This window comes from Enhydra lutris, unplaced genomic scaffold, assembly GCF_002288905.1.
Source record: "Enhydra lutris kenyoni isolate GAN:26980312 unplaced genomic scaffold, ASM228890v2 scaffoldscaffold31, whole genome shotgun sequence".
NCBI lineage: Eukaryota > Metazoa > Chordata > Mammalia > Carnivora > Mustelidae > Enhydra > Enhydra lutris.
In genome coordinates, this window is record NW_019154115.1 from 5,179,980 (window position 1) to 5,205,817 (window position 25,838).

At 34.4% G+C, this 25,838-nt stretch overlaps 1 protein-coding gene across 2 annotated transcripts in view; it reads left to right on the top strand.

The window, feature by feature from the left end:
- LOC111153187 (myosin IXA) overlaps window positions 1-25,838 on the top strand; it is a 282,109-nt gene that overhangs the window by 179,227 nt on the left and 77,044 nt on the right. The window contains exons 26-32 of one of the 2 annotated variants that reach the window (XM_022512043.1): window positions 1,232-1,331; window positions 1,838-2,053; window positions 10,161-10,273; window positions 15,409-15,551; window positions 18,199-18,422; window positions 18,934-19,050; window positions 20,604-20,792. In XM_022512043.1, coding sequence (XP_022367751.1) covers window positions 1,232-1,331; window positions 1,838-2,053; window positions 10,161-10,273; window positions 15,409-15,551; window positions 18,199-18,422; window positions 18,934-19,050; window positions 20,604-20,792 — 1,102 coding nt within the window. Of the gene's footprint in view, window positions 1-1,231; window positions 1,332-1,837; window positions 2,054-10,160; window positions 10,274-15,408; window positions 15,552-18,198; window positions 18,423-18,933; window positions 19,051-20,603; window positions 20,793-22,172; window positions 22,221-25,838 lie in introns of both variants that reach the window. The other variant, XM_022512044.1, reaches the window with a different exon arrangement.

Genomic DNA, 25,838 nt, shown 5'->3' on the forward strand with positions numbered 1-25,838 from the left:
TAAAGAAAATGCTGTGAGTTTAAAATTTGGCGAGGGTTGTCAGGTACCGTCAAAGGTCCTGTTATTTCCTTCTCTTTAGAACAAAGCAGATAGGCTCAGCTGGGTAAGAGATTTTAATAAAAGGGAATCTTTTAGGATAGCCTGGGATTGCTAGGCTTAATCATACCTTGGTCAAAAAGGGAGATCTCTGAGAAGACGTTAGCTAGCAAAGACTGCCATCTATTTAGGTTTGTTTTAGGAGTCGTTGCATAGAGCGAAGGACAGGATAACCTCTTACAGCCCCTAGGTCTTCATTTGTAAAAATTCAGTGGAAGATTTTGAATGACAGAGCCATTAGTCTGCTAACTTGTATAACAAGTTAGTGTCTACTTTAAACCCAGCAGTATGCTAAAAGGTAAGGTATGATTCTTAGTGAGCTTATAGTTCTGCTAAGGAGAGATTAGCAGTATGTTATTGATATAACTATAACATATAACTCATGCTACTGAGTTAATATAGGTAATTGGGACCATGGAAGTTTTGGTTTCGATTCACAGTTTCATCAGATATCCATTTCTACATAGAATTTAATGATAAAATAGTCACATTGTGTGGTTATTCAAGCAAAATTAAGTTTCCACTAGGTAATATCTCTGTATGGCATACCTCCTTTAACTTGATAACAATTTGTTATCTTGCTAGTTTTGATTTTGTTCTGTATAACAAAGTTTTAAAACTAATATAGTAGATGAAAGCTGAAGAGAGGTGTCAGAAGATTTGCTAGCCAATTGGAACCATCTCAGTATAAAACAAAGTAATGGGACCTATATCACTTGATAGCTACTTATCAGGTATTTTATAATGATTAGAATAAAAGGTCCCTTCTAAGACTATAAGATTTGGGGATGTGACGTTTTCCCTTACCATCAAATCCATTTGTTTTCCTGAGCTAATTCTGCTGCTACTAGTCTTAAACATAGGTCATAGTGGAATATACCCAGTGATTATCAGGAACAGGCCTCTAGTAATCCAGTCACATATGTCAGTTCTTGATAATACTATTAATAAGGTAAGCAGAAAAAAAACGGATATGTTGTTTTGGGAATTGAATAAAGTCTGGAAGTATTTAATGTAATTTGCTAGAATTCTTTGATTTGTCTTGTTAGGCTATATTTCATGCTGTACTTTAAGACTGCTGCCATGGGATGTCTGCTAAGAATTGAATTATAATCCTGTTATTTATTATCCTTAGTGTCAACAAGGAAGCCTTAAACAGTGGAAATCCTCAACTCTGTAAACAAGATGAACCAAATTGGAAACCTGTGAAGTTAACTGGGCCGGGCAAAGGAGAGGTAAGTATTTAACTTTATCTATCTTTTATGCAAAATAGATGCACCTGTTTTGGAAATTATTATTCTAGGTAAAACACCTCATTTATGCAGTTACTCCCAAGTGTTTATTCGAAAGAAGCCATGAGTTAAGTCTGTTATAAACTTAGGGAGGTGTACTTCAGGGAAGGAATGTTGACTAAAATCCCAGATTATGTTTACAAAATAGATGTTGCTTACAAAAAGAAGGCAATTTATGCAAGTGGCTTTGGTGATACATCACGGCAGTGAAAGCTGATTTCCTTGGCTATAGAGAACAGTGTAGATTTGGCTTCCATTTTGTCCTTTGTCCAGAGTAATGTATATAGATTGCTTTTGGTTATCTCTGTCACTTCTTGTAGAAAGGACACTGCAAGCTGGGTGGAGGGATGTTTCAAGAAATTCATGACCTCTCTGTCTTTCATTGGCATCATCTCCCAAAAAACCAAAACAAAACATTGTTATGTTATTTGTTTTATCATTTGGTCAAGCAGGTTGCCAGACCGGCCCATAAAAAGAAAGCTCGAATGGCGCGGACGCGCTCCGATTTCTTGACTAGAGGTACTTTTGCCGATGGGGAGGGGGATACAGAGGAAGATGATTACGATGACATTATTGAGCCCCTTCTCTCCCTTGACCAAGCTTCTCACTCTGAGCTAGGGCTTGCACCCAGCCTGGGTCAGGCCTCTCACAGTGACTCCGAAATGGTAATTTTACAGCAATATAAGAAAAATAGGCACAAACAAATCTGATGGGAATAGTGAATAGCCTTTGCTAATCTAAAGCTAACCTTCACAGCTTCTTCCTCGTATAGTGGTTTGTACATGGGAAACCTCAGTGAACACAGCAACAAAGCTAAACTTTAATTTATTAGGACTCAGATAAAGGGCACTTTAACAGTGTATGTCAAATCATAAATTAGGGAAAATTAAGGTTATTTAAGTTAGCACTAAGGTAGAGATTTTCTGTTCTATCTTAAAAGGTCTAGAGTAGGGGCCCTCACACTTTTTTCTGTAAAGGACCAGATAGTAAATGTTTTAGATTTTGTGGGTCCTTTAGTTTCTGTTGCAACTATTTAACTTGCCACTGTAGAGCGAAAACAGCCATAGACATAAGAAAACAAATGGGCAAGGCTTTGTTCCAATAAAACTATTTACAAAAACAGGCAGCGGGCTGTATTTGATATTTTGGCCATAGTTTGCTCATTGATCCTTTGTCTAGTGAATAGGCTACATGTTAAATAATCTAGTTGCTTTTAACTGAAATGGTAATATCTTTTCCTTTTTTTGTTTTTTTGTTTTTGCCTTTAAGCTTGCTTTGTCTCCCCCATTTTTAGTACTAGAAAATAAACATGAATTTAAAAAAATTTTAATGAGCCATGCCAAAAATGTTTTCTTGGACCAACCTACCCAGGTAGAAGGCTGTATGTATTATGAATTTATATTGATCAAAAATTACAACATTGGAGTTATATTTGAATAAGGCTGCACTTAGTCATAATATTTGACTAAGAATATAACTTTATGATCATATTGCAACCAAAATTAGGAATATATAGTTTGGCAAGTGTGAATGTATTTATGGATATAAAATGTTTGATTTTTGGAATTGTCCTGAAAAATACACAATATAAGGACTCTGTATGTCTAATTTATACTACATATACAAACATTATCATTGATCAAGTGGAGTGATATATGCATTTTATTTCCATTCATATCCTGAAGTTGGATTTCTAACGTTCTTCTTTAGTATCTTCATTATGGTAGGAAAGTTCTCGGTTTGTCTTCTTTTGTCATTAAGCATATTATCTTTGAACTGTTTTAAACTGTTTGTTAAACAGTTTAAATAGGACCAAAGAATTAAACTTTCTGCCAATTTCTAGAATATCTTTATTGTCTTTATCTTCTGTTAGAAATATCGTTTTTAAATGATAATATTGATATTCTAAGAAAAAGAAAAAATAAAAACAGAAAATGTATGACAGGTTCTCTAATTAGATAAATGAATTATTTGAGCTAAACTCTAGGACTGTAAAGATTGGAAATAATCTGTATATCCATTAAGATATGTAATTAGAGCCAAAGTGTAGGTTAAAATAACTCCATTTTGGAAGTGCCCTGTTTTTGAGTTATAAATAATGAAACATATTCTACCATAGGATTAGTAGTTAAAGATGAAATTATATTATGGAAAACTAATTTAATGAAAAGTATTGCTTTTTTAGTGTAGATAGGGAGCATACTTAAATTATTCTCTAAAGTATACATAGATTTTTCATTCATGGAAGAACTTAACATTTGTAATTGCTGTTTTGTTCCTGAGAGTTTTCTTTGTTACAAACCTTAGTCCTTTTGGTGGTAGAATTCTTCCTCACTGTGAAAACTCTTAATGAGGTGAACCAGAAGTTGGGCTTTCTGCTTGGAGCATTCTGCCCCTTAAAGGGTTCTAGCTGGTAGCCTCTGCCTGTGATTCTGTTCACCTGCTTGACGGTCACCGCATGCCCGTAGTTGTAGAGCACTCTGCCTCCCTGCACAGTGAATATAGTCTCTTCTCCAGCTCTCTTGCTGTCCTTCTGTTTCGTCACTAGCTATTTTAGGAACAGGTGGTGGTGTTTGTTTCTGGTGGACACTTGCATGAAGAAGCTTTGCTTTCTAGAATATGCTGATAGATACTTATTGGGGATGGGGGTGGAAAGGGTAGGAACAGTTTAAAGTGTTTCTATTTGTTTATCTTGAAAATTTGCCATGTTCTAATGTTCTCTGATATTGTAAAGACTGATTGATTGTAAATGGGATTTACTGAATTGTCAAAAAATCCAAATATCTCTAGAATTTTAAATACACTTGATTTTCTAGGCACATGGATTTTTAAAAACTTAGTTTTGTGTGTGTGTGTGTGTGTGTGTGTGTGTGTGTTTTTATTTTTGTTTCTGTTTTTTTCTGGACAAAGTGATCCTGTCACTCTGACATTTGCTAAAAAGAGTGTTACTCAGTTTTGGAAGAAGCCATCCGACCTTTCCATTTGTGAAATAACTGATCTAATGGGATAAAGACAGTCCTATATGAATTACCTGAAGAGGATTCCCTAAGCATTACTTCCTGGATTTATCAGTCATTAATTGGTTGTTACCTGATAGGAGGAGTAGAGACAAGAGTAGTAGCTTCCTTCCTTATGACTTTGGTATTTTGTTTTAACTTTCTGCCTTTAATTCTGCCATTTGAATAACTTCAGTCTCCAAATGCTGCTCTCACTCAGTTCCTCCATCCACTCTGTTGGCTTTTACTCAAGAATAATGACATGTTCTGCCACGTAATATTTTTAAGGTGGTTTTCATATAGCTTTTTAGTCTCTCAGTATTTTGGATGGTAAGTGAGTTAGTCACATCATTTCTTTTCCTTATTAGTAGAACTGGTATAGGTAACATTATAGTTTCCTCTTTTATCCTTGGACAATCATCTCCATGGGCATGACTCCCAAGTAGCTCTCCAAAATTTGTCTTCTTTATCTCCAGTATGAAAAATTTCTCATTTTATTCCCAAACTGCTGTCACTTCTTATGTTCCTGTTTGTGTTTGTTATTATCTGAAATATTCTCCAATCCTTATCAGTGTTGAATTTTCCTTCTCTCCACTGCTCACTCCACAAAAAACTGCCCAAAAAACCTGTTGATTGAACAAGACTTAAGTTTTTTTAGCTTGTTTTACATAAAGTAAAGGAAAATCTACTTTGACTAGGTTTTAGGAATTTCTCAGGAAGGGGAAGCCAGAAGAGGATGTTTATAGAATTTTAGAATCTGTACCGGTAATTTTGAGATGGTTCTTGCAAATTGGAAATCTGGTTGATATTGAACAGAGTTTATGACATAAAAGGTTTGTATTGGTAGTCCCAATGTAGCAGCTATACTGTTGCATACACTTAGTATTTATCTATCTATTTATTTATTATTAATTAATTTCTTTTAAAAAGATTTTATTTATTTATTTGAGAGAGGGAGAGAGAGCACAAGCAGAGAGAGGCAGAAGGAGAGAGACAAGCAGACTCTGCTGAGCGGGGAGTTCAACATAGGGCTTGAACCAGGACTCTGAGATTATGACCTGAGCTGAAGTCAGGTGCTTAACTGACAGAGCCACCCAGGTGCCCCTACACTTGATATTTATATGTGTTTTATTGTTCCCCAAAAGGTTAGGGTTGGTTTATAGCATCACAACTCTCTGCACTTAAAGCTTTGGTAGAATTTCCCCGTGAAACCATCTGGGACTTTTTTTGTGGCATAATTCCTTGATAATTAACTGTATTTCTTATAGAGAAATTAGTCTTGTAAGCTTTCTGTCTAATAGAGCCAATTTTGGTAAATAGTTTTTTCTTATGGAATTATTAATTTCATCTAAATTTCAGATGTATTTGCATTGAAGTCTGGAAATTAGTCTTATGTTCTTTAAAAATTCTGTTTCAGTGGTTATTTCCCTTCTGTCATTTCATATTTTGTAAATTTGTGTTTTTTCCTTTTTTTCTTTAGGTTAGCTAATCACTTGTCTCTGTTTTTACTTTTTTCCAAAATAATAGGATTTTGATTTATTTATTATCCCTAGTTTCCCCTACCCCCATTCTCCACTGAATTTTGCTTTTACCTTTGTTATTTATTTCCTTATTTTTAAAAAATTTCCTTATTTTTAATTTCTTATTTTTCTAAATTCTTATTTCTAAATTTCTTATTTTTCTACCTTTTAAGTGGGGGAATTTAATTCATTTATTTAAGTTATTTTTATTGATACAGGTTTTTAAGGCTGAATTTTCTACTGACCATTACTTTAGTTGTATCTTGTTTATTCCAATGTGTATTAAGTTTTTAATTATTTTTTGAGAAAATCGGTAATTTCAGTTTATATTATTTTTTGTCCAAACCTTGTTCAATAAAAATCTTTTTGTTTTCAGAGGAAGGACATTTTTATTTTTTAACTTTTTAAAATTTCTGGTTTAACTGTGTTATGATGAAAGAGTATTTATAATGATTTATAATGATCAAATTTCCTCATCATTTTCTTTGTTAATAATATGTGGTCAGTTTCTGAGAAAGTACCATGTGCATTTTTTAAGTAGGTATATTCTGTATTCAGAATGTAAAATTTCAGTATATAACCATAATCTCTTCCTTAGTGATTATGTTGTCTTCTGTATCCTTACTATTTTTTGTACCATTTGATCAGTATTGTATAGAGAATGTTTTATAGTTTACTCTTCTTTCTGAATTGTGGCTTTGTTATATTAAGTGCTTTTGCTTGAATTTTACTTAAATCGTAATATCACAGTCTGTGCTTTCTTAATTATTTCCATTTGCCTGGAATACTTTTTCTCGTCCTTTTTTTTTTTTTAGCCTTTCTGGATCCTTTTGTTTTAGATGTGTGTTTGTATGCAGTATAGTTGGTTCCTACTTTGTGAGCCAAATTTTTTGCCTTACAGATGCCTTATAGATGAGTTAAACCTATTCCTATTTATTTATATAACTGATAGATGCAGTCTCAATTATCTTTCTTAATAATCTTATGTTATTATTTTGTGTTATGTTAAATTTGCTGTGTTTATGTTACTTTTTTGCTGTTTCACTTTTTATTTTTTTTTTATTTTTATTTTTTAAGATTTTTATTTATTTATTTGACAGAGAGAGATCACAAGTAGACGGAGAGGCAGGCAGAGAGAGAGAGAGAGGAGGAAGCAGGCTTCTTGCTGAGCAGAGAGCCCGATGTGGGACTCGATCCCAGGACCCTGAGATCATGACCTGAGCCGAAGGCAGCGGCTTAACCCACTGAGCCACCCAGGCGCCCCGCTGTTTCACTTTTTAAAATTTCTTTTGATATGGGGGTTTCTTTTTCTGTTGGTTTGTAGATGACTTTTAAAAATGCCTTAATTTACTGTATTTTAATTTAACCAGTTATTCTCAAGTTAGTCATTTATAATAATATTTTTAAATTCTCACCTATTTTGACACAACTATTGATGAATTATTCTTGTCTTTACTTTCCCTCTCCCTTCTTTTTTTAGGCTTTTATTTATAATTTGTCAGCACATACAATTTTACATATTCTTTTGCATATTCTCATATATATCAATTCTGGTTTTGCCTTATGTTTGAAACACTTTCATAGATTGCAGTTTTAAATACTGTGTCCCATTATTTTGTTTTTCTTGTTTAGGGAATCCAATTATAAATAAGTTTTTTTCTTCTTTTTCTGTCTTCCATCTCAACCATGTTCTTTCTGATTCTTTTTTACTCATTTCTTTATACTTTCTATTCTTTATTATCTTTATTTGTTTATTATCTTTCTGCCTTTTAAATCTGCATTTGCATTTTTTCTCCCTTGGGCATCTTCTAAGTTATTCTTCACTATCTTTTTATTTCTTTCGTGAGTTCATTCAACTACCTTCATTGCTTCCTGGTTTTTATTGAGGTGGGGGGAGCTCATTTCTATTTTTAATTTTTGAATTTTTGATTCATTGTGGTGTTTCATGTATATGAGGTTATTTAATTCATTTTTACTTTACAGTTCCTGCTTCATGCTTGGTTTCTGTATGTTTGGTGGGAGATGGGTTATCATCTAAGTTGTTTTGGTTCTAATTTTCTTTGTTTTCTTATTGTAGCTTGTGTAGATTTTGTCTTTATTCATGTTGTGCATTTGGGATAGTTTATAAGTAACTTGATTTCAAGAGCTTCCTCTTTTGTCAGTGTAAAAATGAAAAGGTTTTTTGCAGGCATCCTGTTTGGAGTCTGTTAGTTATATGTGTGCATGTGTGTTGGAGGCAATGTTGTGTCCTCCATTTTTTGCTTCTGTTTTGCCTTGTTAGATTCTAAATATTCCTCTTCTGCTTCTTTTCTTCACTACTCAATCTGTAAAAGGCACCCCTTTGTTCCTTTTTACCTTCATTTTCCTCAGAAGCAGTGCCTTTAAAAATATGTCAGCTTGAATCACATGCAATTTTAAGTTCTTTCCCTTTAGTTAGTTCTCTGATCTCCTAGTGCTCAATATTTGTGTCAGTTTTGAGTCACTATAAATGGATTGACTTTTTCTCCTCCTTGTCAGTAATATATTGTTATTTCTTTGCATGCCTCCTTATTTATTATTGGATGCCTGACATTGTAGATTTTGTCTTGTTGGGTACTGTGGATACATTTGTATCTGATTAATATTCTTGAGACTGTTACGTTCCAGTAATATTTCAGAGCTTGATTATGGAAGGAGTTTGCTCCTAAGGATTTGTTAGTCTCATTGTATTGAATGCTGGAAATTTTCTAAGAGAGTAGATTTCAGGTGCTCTCACCACCGAAGAAGAAGAAGAAGAAGAAGAAGAAGAAGAAAGGTGGGAGGGTAGGGTGGGGAGAAAGAAAGAAACAATGGGAAGAGATCTGTTAATCAGTCTGCAGTAATCATTTTAATATTTATATGTAAATAAAATCATTTTTTATACTTTATATACAGTTTTTATTGAATTAAACTTAAGATTTGTTAGGTCCAAACAGAGCAGTTTTTCACCTAGGGCTTATTTTTGACTATCACTTATTCTTGACTACTGAGGCAAGATCCTGCTATATACTTCACCCAGTACCCTGGGAATCATAAAGTTATATGTTCTGACTTGGGCACAGGACCGTTACTGGTTTTTGGTAAGTGCTGGGCACTATTACCTTTAATCCTTTCAGGTGGTCCTTTGCCTGACCTTTGGGTAGTTTTCTGACATAGAAGTGTTGATTAGTACTCAGCTAAATACCCTCTGAAGATCTCCACAGCTTTTTATTTGTGTATCTCTTTCCTCTTCAGTTCTCTCTCTCTCTCTCTCTCTCTCTCTCTCTCTCAGTCTCAGTCTCTCTGGACTTTGAACTTGATGTGTTCAGCTCAGAGAGTCTGCCAGGGTTCTCCTGGAACCCTCTCTCTGTGTCACAGTTTGGAAACTGTCTCAAGGTACTAAGCTGGGGCAGATGAAGGACTCACTTCTTTTGTTTCCCATCTCCTGAGAATAATTGCCCATCATCTTGATAACTGTTAGTTCTTACTATTTTGTCTGGGTTTCTGTTTTGGTTTTGGTTTTGGTTGTTTCAGGCATGAGGATAAAACTGGTCCCTGTTGCAGCAGATTAAAAGGCTAAAGAAAAGATACTATAATTATAGAAAAATGAAATATTAGGAAAGGATTTGAATAGGTAACAAGAAATTTTCTCTTCTGAATGGGATTTTCCTTAAAGGGGCACATTGTAAATAAATGGAACAAGAATTGCCCATTGAAATTCAGTTCCCAGTTTGATAAAGTCATGTAAGTTGTTTATAGTTTAGACCATTAGTGATGATAATGTTTGATCCTTTGTGTTTTTTTTTCCTTTCTTAAATCCTTGACTAGGTATAATAAAAGTCTACAGTAGCAAGTTAGATCATAAAAGTAATTACTACCTGTAGGGACACATAAAAGGACGCATGAAAGACTATACTTCATATTCTAGATTTATCAGATTCTGGATCTTTTGTCTGTATGTTTAGGTGGCTTTGACCTTTTTTCTTACCTTTCCACTTGATATTGTTAAGTTGTAAGAAAACGTGAACTCTGGTAGGTCCTGTTCAGCATTTCATTGACCCAAGTTCTCTTTATATCAGATTATTCTAGGAAGTTAATAAAATTTTTAGTAGGTTCTTTTATTTTATTGTGGCTGAACAATATGAACGTAGTTTTATGTATTTTTAATAGATGTAATTTTCATTCTGTAACTTGAGTTTTAATTACAGTATTATATGGTTACTTGGCTTTAAAGTCTTTCATATATGTAATTATTACAGACGTCACAGCGATTTTCTTCAGTTGATGAAGAAGCAAAGCTTCATAAGACTATGTCTCAAGGAGAGATTACAAAATTGGCAGTGAGGCAGAAAGCTTCAGATTCGGATATAAGGTATCATTTGAAATTCATTTTTCAACAAATATTAAGTACCTACTCTATGACCAGCACATGATAATTCAGATTTACATGATGCGCTTTATCTTTCCATGTATTTAGCAGTGTGATTTGGGTAAAGTCTTTAAATCATTGTATCACTTGTGGTTTTTTGTTGTAAGAGAATAGAGATTGAATCAAATGAGAGTGAAAATATTTCCCAGCTTTGGATTTGTATTCTGTTCTGAGTTAAATGTTTTACAAATGGAACTGGAAAAAAGACTTTCAGGAAATAATACTGTTCCCTTCAAGAGAGTATATGGAGTTATTATTTGTCAGGTAAATATCTCTGTCTGTTATTGTGTTATATAAGGCAGTTGAACCCTCACTGAACACTTGAAGATGAAGCTGAAATCTTTCTGGACCTATTAAAGGCCATTTCCTCAATGTCTGTAGAGGCATAATCCATGATAATGCAAATCCAGACCAGATTATGCTAGAGATCAACTTTTGGGAGAAAGATACACCATAGCACAAAAGATAAATGTCTGGAGATAGCAGATTAAATATATGAATTTAATTTCTACTTCCTCCTCCAGAATTGCTAAAATGACAAAACTTATGTAGAGCAAACAACAAACAGACAATTGGAGACAACTGTAATAAAACTGTGGACTCCAAAAAGTAAATAGACAAATTTTAAATGTCTTAATAGGTAGAAGAAAGCTGAATCCTAAACCAACTGGGTAAACCTGAGTAAGAAACATCTGGCTGACTGATCTTCCCCAATCCTAGCAGAAACCTAGAGATTTATTCTCTGAAAAGGATAAAATAGAAGATCTCTGTTCTTGGAGGTTCTCTGATACATTCGAGGATTTGGGTACATATTTGAAATAAGGAGATTTAATTAATGTTTACATACTGAATGTTAAGATTCCCCTAATTTTTTCTTCCACTCAGTTTCCACATTTCATGTTTCCCTAGGCAGTTGGTTCAAAAAGTCTTTGGGACTTTTGTACAACCCCCAAGGGAAGACCTAGAGATATTTGTATCAAGGGTTCTCCCTACAAAATGGACTAGCCAGAAAATCATACAAGGAAAACGAGTTTGGAAGCTCCACCAATGCATACTTGAATTTCCAAACAGTGTTTTGTTTTGTTTTTTAACCCTACTTTTACCACATTTGAAGAAACACCTTACAAAAGAAACTAAAACTAATGGATATATTACAACTTGGAAGAAATGAACTATGCAGGGGAAGGAAAACTTCCAGACAGACAAGTGAAACTAATCAACAGACCTTCTGCATAAATAAATATAACTGCATGAAAGAAAAACATTCATTATAAAAAGAGTCTTAATTAAAGGGTCTTAATTAAAAGTATGATAGCATGAAGAAACAACTAGAATAGTTGAAAAGAAAGTTGAGGACATACCTTAGAAGGTTGAGCAAAAAGATAAGAGATGGAAGAGACAAGAAAAGATACGAAAATTGATTTAGGTAGTATAGACATTTAATAATATTTGATCTTCCCATCCATGAGCATGGAATGTCTTTGTGTCATCTTCAGTTTTTTTTTCATAAGTTCTTTTTATAGTTTCAGAATAGAGATCTTTCACCTCTTTGATTAAGTTTATTCCTAGGTAGCTTATTGTTTTAGGTGCAACTGGAAATGGGATTGATTCCTTAATTTCTCTTTCTGCTGCTTCATTACTGGTATATAGAAATGCAACAGATTTCTGTACATCTTATATCCCTTGACTTCACTGAATTTGTTAGTTCTCTCTGAGATAAGGTACTTGAAAATTACATATCTGATGAAGAGTTAGTATCTAAAATATATAAAGAACTTATAAAACTCAACAGTCAAAAAATGAATAATCCAGTTGAAAAATGGGCAGGAGACATGAATAGACATTTTTCCAAAGAAGACATAGAGATGGCCAACAGATACATGAAAAGATTCTCAACATCACTGATCACAGGGAAATATAAATCAAGCTACAGTGAGATATCTTAACACCTGTCAGAAAGGCTAAAATCAACAACATAGGAAGCAACAGGTATTGCCGAGAATGTAGAGAAGGGGGGACCCTCTTACACTGCTAGTGAAAATGGAGACTGGTGGAACTACTCTGGAAAACAGTATCAAGAAAGTTAAAAATAGAACTACCCTACAACCCAGCATTTGCACTACTGGGTATTTACCCAAAGGTTACTAAAATATTGATTTGAAGGGATACATACACCCTGATGTTTACAGCAGCATTATCTACAATAGCCAAATTATGGAAACAGCCTAAGTGTCCATAGACTGACAAATGGATAAAGAAGATGTGATATGTATGTATGTGTGTGTGTTTATAGTGGAATATTACTCAGCCATCAAAAAAAGAATGAAATCCTGCCATTTGCAATGATGTGGATGGAGCTAGAAGATACTGTGCTAATAAGCAAAATGAGTCCAAGAAAGACAAATGTGACTCATATATTGAATTTAAGAAAGAAAACAAATGAGCAAAGGGGAGAAAGAGAGGAAGAGAGACAAACTAAGAAACAGACTCTTAATTATAGAAAACTGTTGGGTCCCAGAGGGGAGGTGGGTAGGGGATGGTTGAAATAGGTGATGGGGATGAAGGCGTGCACTTGTGATGAGCAACAGGTGTTGTATGGAAGTGTTGAATCACCATATTGTACACCTGAAACTAATATTACACTGTATGTTAACTGGAATTTAAATACAAAAAGATAAGAGTAGCAGTTCAGGAGATCCAGTGAGCCACTAATGGGAGATCCAGAAAGAACAAAGAAAACAAGGAGGACAGATCATTAATAAGGTAATTCAAATAAGTTTTATAGAACTGAAGGACATGAGTTTCCAGATTCAAAGGGCCCAGTGATTGCCCAATATAATGGATGGAGACAGACCCATACTAAAAGACATTTTATTATAAAACAATAGAGACAAAAGGAATTCCCATGATGATGGAAAGTAGCTTTTCAAGTGATGGTTGTATAACCAGCACTGAGGGAAACCATGCCTGTTGGAGCAGGCTGGAAAGCTCTGGGAGAGATTTCTTAAAGAAATGGAGTCCCTATTTTGTTTGAACATGTTGAAAGGAGATGCACACAAGTAGGGAAACATTTCAAGGTGAATTGTATGTAGATAAATGAGCAAATGTAAAGCAAAACACTTATTAACTCTAGAAAAAAACACATGATGCAGGGAACTGCATGCCTCAGTTGTGATTATTATTTGCATAATAAAATAGTGACTAACTGTAAGAAAATACTATATATTGAGATAACTCAAATTATCATTTGATTCTTTTGGGGGTACACCCGTTTTTTTGGAGGGTGGAGAACAGAAGTCTTGGAACATGCTTAATCATTACTTGTATTTGCAAGTATGACAGCAATGTAAGTATGGTAAATATTTAAAAGTCAGTTAAATCAATTCATCAGGCTTGCCTCCAGGGAGCAGAAAAGGAATGACGGGTGTCTGGGTGGCTCAGTGGTTAAACGTCTGCCTTTGGCTCAGGTTGTGATCCCAGGGTCCTGGGATTGAGCCTCACGTTGGGCTCCCTGCTCAGCAGGAAGCCTGCTTCTTCCTCTCCCACTCTCCCCTGCTTGTGTTCTCTCCCTCTCTTGCTGTGTCTCTCTCTGTCAAATAAATAAACAAAATCTTAAAAAAAAAAAAAAAAGAAAAGGAATGAGAATGGCAGAAGGATGCTGTCATTTGTAGTAACCCTTGTAGAATAACTTTTCTTTATACTCTTAAGATGTGTAAGTGTAGTAATAGGCTTAAAAAGAATGATGGAAAAAAGGATGTGGGTTTCAAAATCAGACCTGATTTTACCTTCCAGCTTTATCAGCCATCCAAGCTTCAGTTTGCTCATGTGTAAAAATAAGAATAATAAAAGCTATTTACCATAGTAGGCATGAAAATAAGGTATAAAGGGATAGTGCCTGGCTCCTGGTAGATGCTCATGTTTTCTTTGATCTGACTGAGTGCATATACAAAGAAAAAAACAAATGGACAAATAAGCTCCTAGTATAGGGTTAGGATACATGATATATGGTCAGTTATGTGAACTGTCATTATTATCTTTTTTTTTTTTTTTTTTTAGATTTTTATTTATTTATTTGACAGAGATCACAATAGGCAGAGAGAGAGGAGGAAGCAGGCTCCTTGCTGAGCAGAGAGCCTGATGCGGGGCTCGATCCCAGGACCCTGGGATCATGACCTGAGCCGAAGGCAGAGGCTTTAACCCACTGAGCCACCCAGGCGCCCTGTCATTATTATCTTAAGGTGGTTTTTTGGTTTCTTTATTGGGAGAGAGTATATAAACACTAAAAATGAGGCCGTATAGCAAAGTAGTTAGGCATTTTCAGCTTTGTCACTCACTCTGTAATTTTGGGAAAGTTACCTAATGTTTAAGCTTCCAGGTATATAATGGTTATAGTAGTTTGAAAGTAAACTTGTTTTTATAAATAAATTAAGGTAAGCCAATGTAAGCACTTGTGTCTGGAGCAAAATAACGACTCAAATAAATGGTGGCCTTTGTTAATAAATAATATTGATAACCTCTAAATATAAAATAGTCAAATTAAAACCGTTACAATTGTAAGTGGGAAGATTTAAAATTATATCTTCATCGTGATTACAGTGATATAAGAATGGGCATACTTAAGGATAAAGAATGGAAGGAAATTACTCCTCCCCAAAAAGGTAAACAAATATGTATTAGAGTGATAGGCTATCAGTGATGTTTTAAAAAGTATTTTCTTTGTTATTAAGTTGTTTATATGCAAAGTCCAAGCTGGAAAGAGGACAAGAGTGAAAAGATAGCAGTTTAGGAATCAGAAAACCTGAGTTGGAATTCTAGTTTCACTGGTTTTTAGCCATTTTATTTTGGGGAATTATTTACCATCTCTGGGACTTACTATTTCTTGTATTCAAGACGAGAAAACCGTCTCCCTTCCAGATTGAAATTTAAACGTGAATTTGAAAATTAAATATGATTAAACTTAAGTGTGAAGGTTAAATGAAGTAACACATATGAAAGGTCTTTATATAGCTCAAAGTGATGTACAAATATTGTCACTGCAACATACTAATTTCCATTTTTACCTTTATTTTTAAAAATAGACCTCAGAGAGCTAAGATGAGATTCTGGGCCAAAGGGAAACAAGGGGAGAAGAAGACTACCCGAATGAAAGCTGCCACCCAGTCAGAGGTTTTGGGATTCTTTGCTGGCTCAGATACGATTCTATCTCATCAGTTTCCAGATGGTAAAAATGGACAAAGAATGGAGATTGTCTTTATAATTTATTCACTCTTTCTGTTCACTCTTTCTTATTCCTCTAGTGTTTGCAGTGGCAATCCTGTTGGCCAGATAGTGTAATGAAATAGGATCAGAGTTGTAAAATCTCTCCTTAAATAAAAGATAATTATAAAATTACATTGTGTAGAAGTTCCAAGGAAGTGTGGTGCAAAATGGTGAAGCAACAACTTTAAGAATGATAGTGAATCTTCAGTTAGTCTCAGTTTTCTAATGTGTAAAAATTTAGCTGTCATTCATTCACTTAACAAATATGTATTATTAGTAAAAATTAAGATAATAGCAGCTAAGTGCTTAGCATGTGCAAGACTCTGTACTAAGCATGTTGTATGTATTAATTTTTCATTACAATTTTGGGGGGTTGGTATGATTATTATTCCCAGTTTATAGATGAGAAAGCTGAAGCATAGAGAAGTTATCTCCTTACACACAGTAGTTGGCAGAGCTGAGATGTGAAGTTAGGTAACCTAGCTCCAGAGGCCACATTCTTAACCACTGTGCTATATTTTAAGTACCTACTATGTATCAAGTATTTGCTATACTATACTGACTTTATAATTGTAGCTGTCATTTTAATTTGGGGGTCATCAATCATAACGCACTTGAACATACCCAATAGTTAGTTCATCTATTGAGAAAACTGGCCTTTCTCAATGCTAGAATTACTAATGCTCTAAGGATTCCAGTAATTCCAGCATTAGGTGATTATGCCATTTTCCTCAACCCTTTGCACAAGCATGTATGAGAGTTTTTAATCGTTATGCAAAGATGCCAGCTATCTTCAACAGTAATGGGATGGATAAATACCAGAGGTGGGTGTGTGGTAATGAGTGGGTGAAATACCAGTAGGTAGGTGAATAAGATAAAAAGTAGATCTAGGAAGAAAGTTATCTCTAAAGGAAAGATAGAACAGGTCCAGTTACAATAAATAAACAAAACTTCTCATACCTAGGATAACACAAAGGGGCAAGGAGAATAAGATTAACAAGTTTCACATAGGAATGAATGAGCCAAAGCAGAGGCACCCATGTGTCAGAGAAAAAAATGGTAGACCTATAGTTAGAGCCCTGTTTTTGTGTCTTTTGTGGCTTTGCATCTATGAGTTGGCAAACTGATAGGGTTAAAAATCAATAGTAAATTAAGTGAATACTACAAGTTCAGTTTGGAAATTTGGGAAATCCTTACCATTGCATTACTAAGAGGATCAATTTCCTATATCTAATCTGGTTTATAGTAATCATTCTAAATTTTTCATTTTTCACAGTTCTGTTCTCCATGGTTATTTTTAAGAAGGAAGCATGAAGCTCTTTAGCTGAAGCTCGTATTATTAGTAGACTTCATTGTGTGTTGCTTTATAAGGAGATATATATATATATATATAGAGAGAGAGAGAGAGAGAGAGAGAGAGATTGTAGCTTCTTATTCATCTTTGGGTAGTAATTTATTAAGTTATCCCTTGTTTTTAATACTGAAACAGTGTTATAATTTCTTTAGTAACCATTATTTCTTTTATTATAACGATATTTACTTTGCTAAATTAAATTATTAGATACTTCTATGCCTTTGTTATATAATGGAATTAAAATCAATTGATACTAACTTGCACATATGTATATTTTGTATCTTTATAATTTTTATTCTGGTGCGACCTCTGAGATTGGGCTTGTCTTCTTTCTGCCTGAGGTAGCATTTAGCATGTAGGAGGCTACTTTTCTTCTTCATTGTCAGAATTAGCTTTTAGAAGGAATGAGGACACAGCATTAGACAGGTGAATACATGTGGGGAAACAAATAGCTATGTGAAGTGAGAAGAGGCCGACATGTTTATCAAGTCCCAGGTAGGGCTTTGGCAAGCCCAATGTAGTTCTAGATTGTGATGGACTTACATGCATCGATTTCCCTGTTGTAAACAGAGATGATTTGTTGTGCTTTCCAGTGTTACACACAAAGATGTAACGCATTCCAGGAATGCTTTGAGAAATTCGGACAGTTATTGGGAGATGTATAAGAAAATCCTAAATACCAAAGAGACCCAGAAGTGAGCTAGTTGACTTTCCTAGCTCCCTAGACAGGTTGCCACGATAACTATAGATAATATCACTGAAGGATTTATGGCTTTAGACCCTAGTAATGAAATAATAATTATCAAATTTCACTGGTTTGCTGGATTCATATATAGTTGAATATTCTTTCAAACAAATATAGTAAAGCTATGACTGGCTTAATGGTCAGCATTTAATGTGCTAGGGTGGTTACGTATATTCTTCCTTTTTTTTCCTTTGGGACTGAGGTATTTGAGATGCAGGCTTCAGTTCTTTAAGATACCTCCACCCAGGTTTTCAGTATCAGATCTTAGCCCCGTGGAAGACATAATAGCATTTTCCATTGAAAAGTGGTAATTTAAAAATACATTTTCTGTACAACTGTGCGGTCTGTATTTATTGTTTAACTGCCTGACCACAAACATTAGTGTTACTTTGCTTTTTGGTTACATATTTTTCCTTCAGTGACTTAATAAAGGAACTTAAAAAGAAGAATGTGGAGATTTCAATATTTTCACTAAAAATTTTTCTTTGGATACTTTATCTTGAATTATAGAATTAGTTCAGTATCATCCGACACCTCCTTTGAGCCCAGAATTGCCTGGTAGTTGCCGGAAGGAGTTTAAAGAGAACAAAGAACCTTCTCCAAAGGCAAAGCGGAAGCGAAGTGTGAAGATCAGCAATGTGGCTTTGGAGTCTATGCACTGGCAAAATGACTCTGTCCAGATCATAGCAAGTGTCAGTGATTTAAAAAGTATGGATGAATTTCTTCTGAAAAAGGTAAACTCTGCATGCTGAGTTAGGCCCATAAGTGGCTTTGACTATGGAATACTTGTTTTTATCAGAATATGACCCCAATAGATCAAGTTTACATATGCTTCAGTAAGTTTGATGGTCTGTTCTTCATGGAAAAGGTGTAACTAATAGGATATGCATTACTCGGTCTGGGAGGGCAAGAGTTAAGGTTTTACACTTTACTGTTGACTTGCATGTTACCATAATTGTCACATTATATTCCATGTGCTAAGGTGAGGCTTGTCATTGCATACTTGGAGTTTTTGCTCTGGTAACAGAATGATAGAATAATCCAGTGTTAGAAAGACCTTAGAAATCATCTGGTAGTAATAAAATGTTGACTCTCTAGTCGAGCTTTTACCTCAGTCCCGTAATAACAGGGGCTTGCACTTTCAGGACCATCAGGACCATCATTGTTGAAGAACCAATCAGTATCACTGTTGTATTCACCTCTTTTTAATTGATTGTGTACAAAAACTCTTTTTGTGGCCCCCAGATGAATGATCTAGATAATGAAGACAGCAAGAAAGACACATTAGTGGATGTTGTATTTAAAAAAGCCTTGAAAGAATTTCGGCAGAATATCTTCAGCTTTTATTCGTCTGCCTTGGCGGTAAGTTGGAATGCATTAGAAGATATTCACTAATTAACATATGAAAAATTTGGCTGTGCTGTAGAAGATAGTATGGAGGCTGTGTTCAAATAGAAATTTCTCAAATTCCTTCTTTTGTTTTAGGAATAGGTAGGGAAAAGCATACTGACTGGTCTCAGATTAATACCTTCCTTCAGTTTCCTTGAGTAGTTTTTTTTTCCCTCTCTTAACGATGTTGAATCTTCTTATAAGGTGATAAATTCACATATTATAAAAGTGATTCTATGGCTTTCTACTATTTTGACTCCTCATAATCCTTTTAGCTCTGACTTTAGCTTCTAATTTTCATATGTGTGGAATTGTACATTTTTCCCCAGTGGAATTAGAGCAGTTTATGTTCACTGATTTATATATCAGTTTATTTCACTTTCAGATTTACCTTACAATTTTATATGACATTGGTCATGTTTTAGAAAGTTTATTAATTAATGCTTTGCTCTCTAGAATCTATGAATTTTCATATTCTATAAAATAATTTGTATTCATTTTTCTTTGTTCAGTCTATAATTCATTGTGGAAAGAGAAATCAGGAGAACTTTATTGTGTATCCTCTACTTTTTCTTTCTCAGTATAAGAATTTTTGTTTTTTTTAAAACATAAACCATGCAGTCTGAGAGAATAGGAATTTCAAGACCCTAATAAGAGTAGTGATCAGACTATAGCAAATGACTAATTTTGCATAGAGATAATGTCGGCCGTATTTTTCTAATACTGTGCAACTGCTTATTATGTTCATGTCTTTCTCTGCTTCATACCTGTATTTTCTAGATTAGGGACTTCAGGTTGTTGGGTGCTCCAGTACGCTTAAATGACATAAGAAGAGCCAAAATTATGAAATAGAGCTTAATAGTGGTTTTCTAACCCTACCTAGATCAAAAATGTTCAACTTATTTGAGGAAGTGAAGGAGAAACAAATTCTAAACAAATATAACACTTTTGGGTCATGTTAAACCCCCCCCTTTTTTCTCTCACAAAAATTCCAGACCTTATTTAAATAAGTTAAAATTAATCCCATGTAGTCCTTTACAAGTAGTACAGTGTTATTCAGAATATGTCATTCTTCTTTGGAAAAATAAAATAATGGTTACCTAATGTATTATTAGGCAAGAATTCAAATATTTATTCTTTCAATTTTAGAGTGGAACTATCTAAAGTTTCATTTCTGAGGTGATAGGTAATTAAGTGGGATGCAAATAATCTTTATAGCTAAATATAGTTTAAAAGCCAGGCTTGTGGAGAAGTTCCCAGGATTTTCTGAAATTGTTACATTGTTTAAACTCTTAGGTATTTTGCTAAAATTTAATAGTTTTTATTCTGCAGACATTCATTCCACAGTAGAGAGGGCATTTACAGATACAATGTGACCATTTACAGATACAGTGTGACCTCATGGGCTCGCCCATTAGAAAGGATCCTAGTCTTTGTTCTTAACACTACACAGTACAAGTTGAATCAATCTTCTGTGTTTAGAGAAATTCTTTATACCTTACATGTCTTCTCTTATTGCTTATTAGGTAGATGATGGGAAAAGCATACGATATAAAGACCTCTACGCACTATTTGAACAGATTCTGGAAAAGACCATGAGGCTTGAGCAGCGTGATTGGAGTGAATCTCCAGTCAGAGTTTGGGTCAACACTTTTAAAGTGTTTTTGGATGAATATATGAATGAATTCAAAACTTTGGATTGTATACCCACAAAGGTAAATATGATATGTTTGATTTTTAAAAGGATTCAGTTAAGAATTCATTTTAAGAGTCTTTCTTAAAAGTTTATCAGACCATATTATCTAAACCTTCTGCAATTAATATATTCTTTGCTGAGTTAAAATATAACATTGTGTCCTCAGCGTTATATCCTCCACTTTGACAGAGGTCACTACATGAATTTCCTTTTGAAAAACTGTGGTTAAAGATGTAATTCATTGGGCGCCTGGGGGTGGCTCAGTGGGTTAAAGCCTCTGCCTTCGGCTCAGGTCATGATCCCAGAGTCTTGGGATCAAGCCCCACTTTGGGCTCTCTGCTCAGCTGGGAGCCTGTTTCCCCCTCTGCCTGCCTCTCTGCCTACTTGTGATCTCTGTCTGTCAAATAAATGAATAAAATCTTTAAAAAAAAAAAAAGATGTAATTCATTTTATCTTTTGATGGCCTTTTTGTAAGGAAACACAAATAATATTTCCTCTTGAATTAGGTTTTAGGAAAATGTGTGTTTTTGGAAATCTGTATAACTGTAATAATAACATTTACTTATTGAGTACCAGAAATTATACTAGGTGTTGCATATTTTAGTTAATTCTTGCTTCAGCCCTACTAAATAACTATTATGAAATCCATATTACAGAAGACACAGTTCTGTGTTATATGTTTCCTTTCAGTACTCCAGTTGAAATAATTAGGTATCTAATTATTAGGTATCAGGAATACTATTAATCCTTTTTATTGATTGGGTCCTGTTTTATTTTCAGTTATTTTAATTTATATGTGTTTAAATTTATAAGCCATTTTAACTCACATTTGAAATAGTCAGATATAAATTAATTCTCGAAAGTTCTTCTGTTCTAGATCTAGGTTATACAGAAGATTTTGTAGAAGGCATATATTGCCTTTGTTTATAATCTTAAAGGTTAGGTTTGGATTGTTCTATACTGTGGTTATTAGGAAATGTCATGTATAAAAGAGCCTTCTGTGTTCCATGTGATACCTTTGTATATTTAGCTCTGGGATGGTGAGTATTTTAGAGCTAAAATATGGAAAGTCCAGTCTTAAAAGTTAGTAATCATTCAGTTAATGACTAAAATAAAATAATCATTTAAATTAATATGGAACGGCTTCTGAACAGAAATGATGTTTTAAAAAGATAAGAATCCCTAAAGTATCCTTTTATTCTATCACTTTTATGAGTACTATGTTTCACTGAATTCAAAAATTTTCTTACATTTGCTTGCCAGCACTGACATTTTCTTCTGAACAATAAAAAACTGTTTATACTATTACCTGTTGAGCAAAAATCTAAGCATTCACAAAGAAGTAAGAAAGTATGTTTGTCTTTGCTATATCACAGTTTCTGTATTTCTCTCCCATCAGGTACCAAAAACAGAAAGAAAGAAAAGAAGGAAAAAAGAAACTGATTTAGTAAGTTATAATCCATTTCTTATGTTAGCGTGAAGTAATTTTTAGCAGTGTGAAGTATATTTTAAAATATTTCTGTGGATATATTTAAGGAATATTTATCAGATGCCCAAGGGGTTATCATTTATGTCTTTACAGAAATTTGCAATGGCAGAAATATCTTGAATTCTGTCACTTGTTATCAGTGGTGGCTTCCTAAAATGGTAGAGACATGAAAATGTTTACTCATAAAAGGTACAAATATCTCTTTTCAGACATAGGAGCTTTTTAACTTTCCCTCCTTTCTTAAAAAAAAAAAATAAGACTAAGATTTTACAAATATAACTACTTTTTTTTTTAAAAGATTTTATTTATTTATTTGACAGAGATCACAAGTAGGCAGAGAGGCAGGCAGAGAGAGAGAGGAGGAAGCAGGCTTCCTGCAGAGCAGAGAGCCCGATGTGGGGCTTGATCCCAGGACTCTGGGATCATGACCTGAGCCGAAGGCAGAGGCTTTAACGCACTGAGCCACCCAGGCGCCCCCAAATATAACTACTTCTAATTCAAAAGACATTCTAGAATATTATACCATGTTCTTATCTGTTGTATTATGTATCTTTATTGTGTATTTTACAATAATCTCTAATTATGAAGATGACTTACTCCCTAGAGAAGCTCATAATTTACCAGTGAAGGCAGGCATTTTAAAAAGTCATTAGAAGAAAATAGTACAAAGTCTGTTAAATTATGGAAAGGGAAAATGAAATTTTTTTTAAAATATTTTATTTATTTATTTGACAGAGAGAGAGATCACAAGTAGACGGAGAGGCAGGCAGAGAGAGAGAGAGAGAGAGGGAAGCAGGCTCCCTGCTGAGCAGAGAGCCTGATGAGGGACTCGATCCCAGGACCCTGAGATCATGACCTGAGCCGAAGGCAGCGGCTTAACCCACTGAGCCACCCAGGCGCCCCGGGAAAATGAAGTTTTACAAAAGAAAATACATTTTTGCTCATTCTTGACAAAGGAGGAGTAGCTTAGACAGATAGTATCTAGCCAAGGGGAAAGAGTATATATACGTAGTCGCCCTTCTCCACCATTTTACTTAACTGCACTTTTACTTACCTGTGGTCAGTCTAGAAGCACATGATCTTCCTTCTACATCAGCCTTTTCTGCTTTACGTTGCTCCTTTATGTTATGGAGATGGCTTCTTTCCTTAAACTTCATGAACCAACCTCTGCTAGTGTCAAACTTTTCTTCTGCAGTTTCCTCACCTCTCGCAGCCTTCATAAAATTGAAGAGAGTTAGGGCCATATTCTGGATTAGGTTTTGGCTTAAGGGAATGTTATGACTGGTCTGATCTTCTGTCCAGACCACTGAAACTTTCTCCGTAACAGCAATAAAGCTGTTTCGCTGTCTTATCATCTACTTGTTCACTGGAATAGTGCTTTTAGTTTCCTTCAAGAATTTTTCCTTTGCATTCACAGCTTAGCTAACTGTTTGGTGCAGAAGGCCTAGCTTTTAGCCTCTCTCGGCTTTTGACATGCCTTCCTGACCAAACTTAATCATTTCTGGCTTTTGATTTAAAGCAAGAGACATGTTAAAAAAAAAAAAAATGAAGTTAGAGACATGTGAGTCTTTCTTTCATGTGAACGCTTAGGGCTATTAATTAGCCAGTTTCCATATTACTATATGTCAGGAAACAGGGAGGCCTGAGGAGTGAGAGAGAAACAGGAGACTGACTGGTCAGTGGAGTAGTCAGGACATACCCATTTATTGATTGCCTTTGCTCTCTTAGATGGGTGCAGTTTGTGATGCCCCAAAACAATTAAAATAGTAACATCAGAGATCACTAATTACAGATCACCCTAAGAAGTATAGTAATAATTAAAACCTTGAAATATTGTGAGAGTTACTGAAATGTGACACAGAGACACAAAGTGAGCAAATGCTATTGGAAAAATGGTGCTGACAGACTTGGTCATTTCAGAGTTGCCACACACCCTCTATCTGTGAAATGCAGTATAGCACAGTGCAACAAAAGAACATAGGCCTGTGTCTAAGCCCTTAGCCTTGTTTACTTTTGTTCTCTGAAGTAGGATTTTCCAATTGAGTAACCGAAGACAGCTTAGTCTCTGAGTTTCAGTGTACTCATGTATAAAATAGGAATAATACCACCCACCACCGAGGATTTTTATGACGGTTAAATGAGATGATATATATACTAAGGAAAGGGTAGAGAAGGTAGAGGGCCTGTTATTAACAGGTAGTGTTTGGGCACTTTATACACTTTAAGCCTTGCAAGAATAGTCTTTTTCATGTCTGTGCAGAAAAGAACAATACCTCAAGATAAGAATGAGCAAAGCATCTGACATTTATAAAAGGACAGTAAGGACAATTCATTTATTCAACAGCTATTTTATTTCAGGGACTAGATAAATCATAGAAAAGTTAGGAAATATACAAATAAATGTTTATACTTGTTAGCCAAATTAAAATGAAAGAACAGTGATTTCCTATTTTGCTCATCAATGGGCAAAACTGAAAATGAATTAGTTACCTAATTTAGAAGGATATATAAATATAGATTTTTCTCAATATTGTGAATTGGCTTATTTGTATAACCTTCTTGGAGAAGGCACTTTAACAATCATGCATTTTTAAGTTTTAGAAATATTTAAAAACAAAACCAAAAAATGTTGACCTAGCAATTCTACATCTAGGAATTTTTCCAGTAGATGTATCACACGTGTTCATGCTACAATGTACAAGGCTTTTTAATTGAAGAGGAGTTTGTAATGGCGAGACACTGAAAACAACCTAAATTTACAAGGAAATGGTTAAATAAACTAGATTACACTCATGAAATAGGATGCTGCTTTTAACACTAAAGTAAAAGAAGCCATTCTCCAAGATGTTTTGTTAAGGAGCTAATCACTATATAGAAAGCTACTATTTGTAAATTTTTAAAAAATAAAAAGCATTTTTATATCTGTACTCATACAAAATATCTCAGACACATAAAAATAGTATCAATGATTATTTTCTATAAACAGGAACTAGACAGAATCCAAACGTAAGGAAAAACTTATCTTTTGTTGATTCTGTTTTGTACTTTTTTTTTTTTTAAGATAATTTTTAAAGCAATGCTGTATTTTTATTGTAGAGATCCGACAACTCTCAAATAGCAAATCAAACATTTCTAATATTAGGTGAATGGATATTGTGGTTTGGAATAAGAACTTCAGTGGCAGTAGTGGACATTGTGTATCCCAAACAACTTAGAAGGGGAGAGACTGTAAAACACAGCGTCAGAGGGCTGGGCTGGTGATAGGAGGTGAAACCCTCCTGCCAAAGGTGCAAGTGAAGCATTTGGGGAAAAAATGTAAGAGCTGTTTTGTACTTGTTGATCCATTCAGAATAAAACAACTTTAAATAAAAACAGCTTTAATATTAGAGTTCCAAGAAAAGAAAATAATGTGCATGTGTGTGATTTACAATTTTTTGAATAGAGGAATATCTGTGAGGTAAAATGTTAGTATCTGGGAATAATTGAGGCATCACAGAACAAGGCCATATTATGAAACTAGGATGAACTGTGAGTTGATTTTTTTTTTAGTTAGTTAGTTGGTTATTTGATTAATTT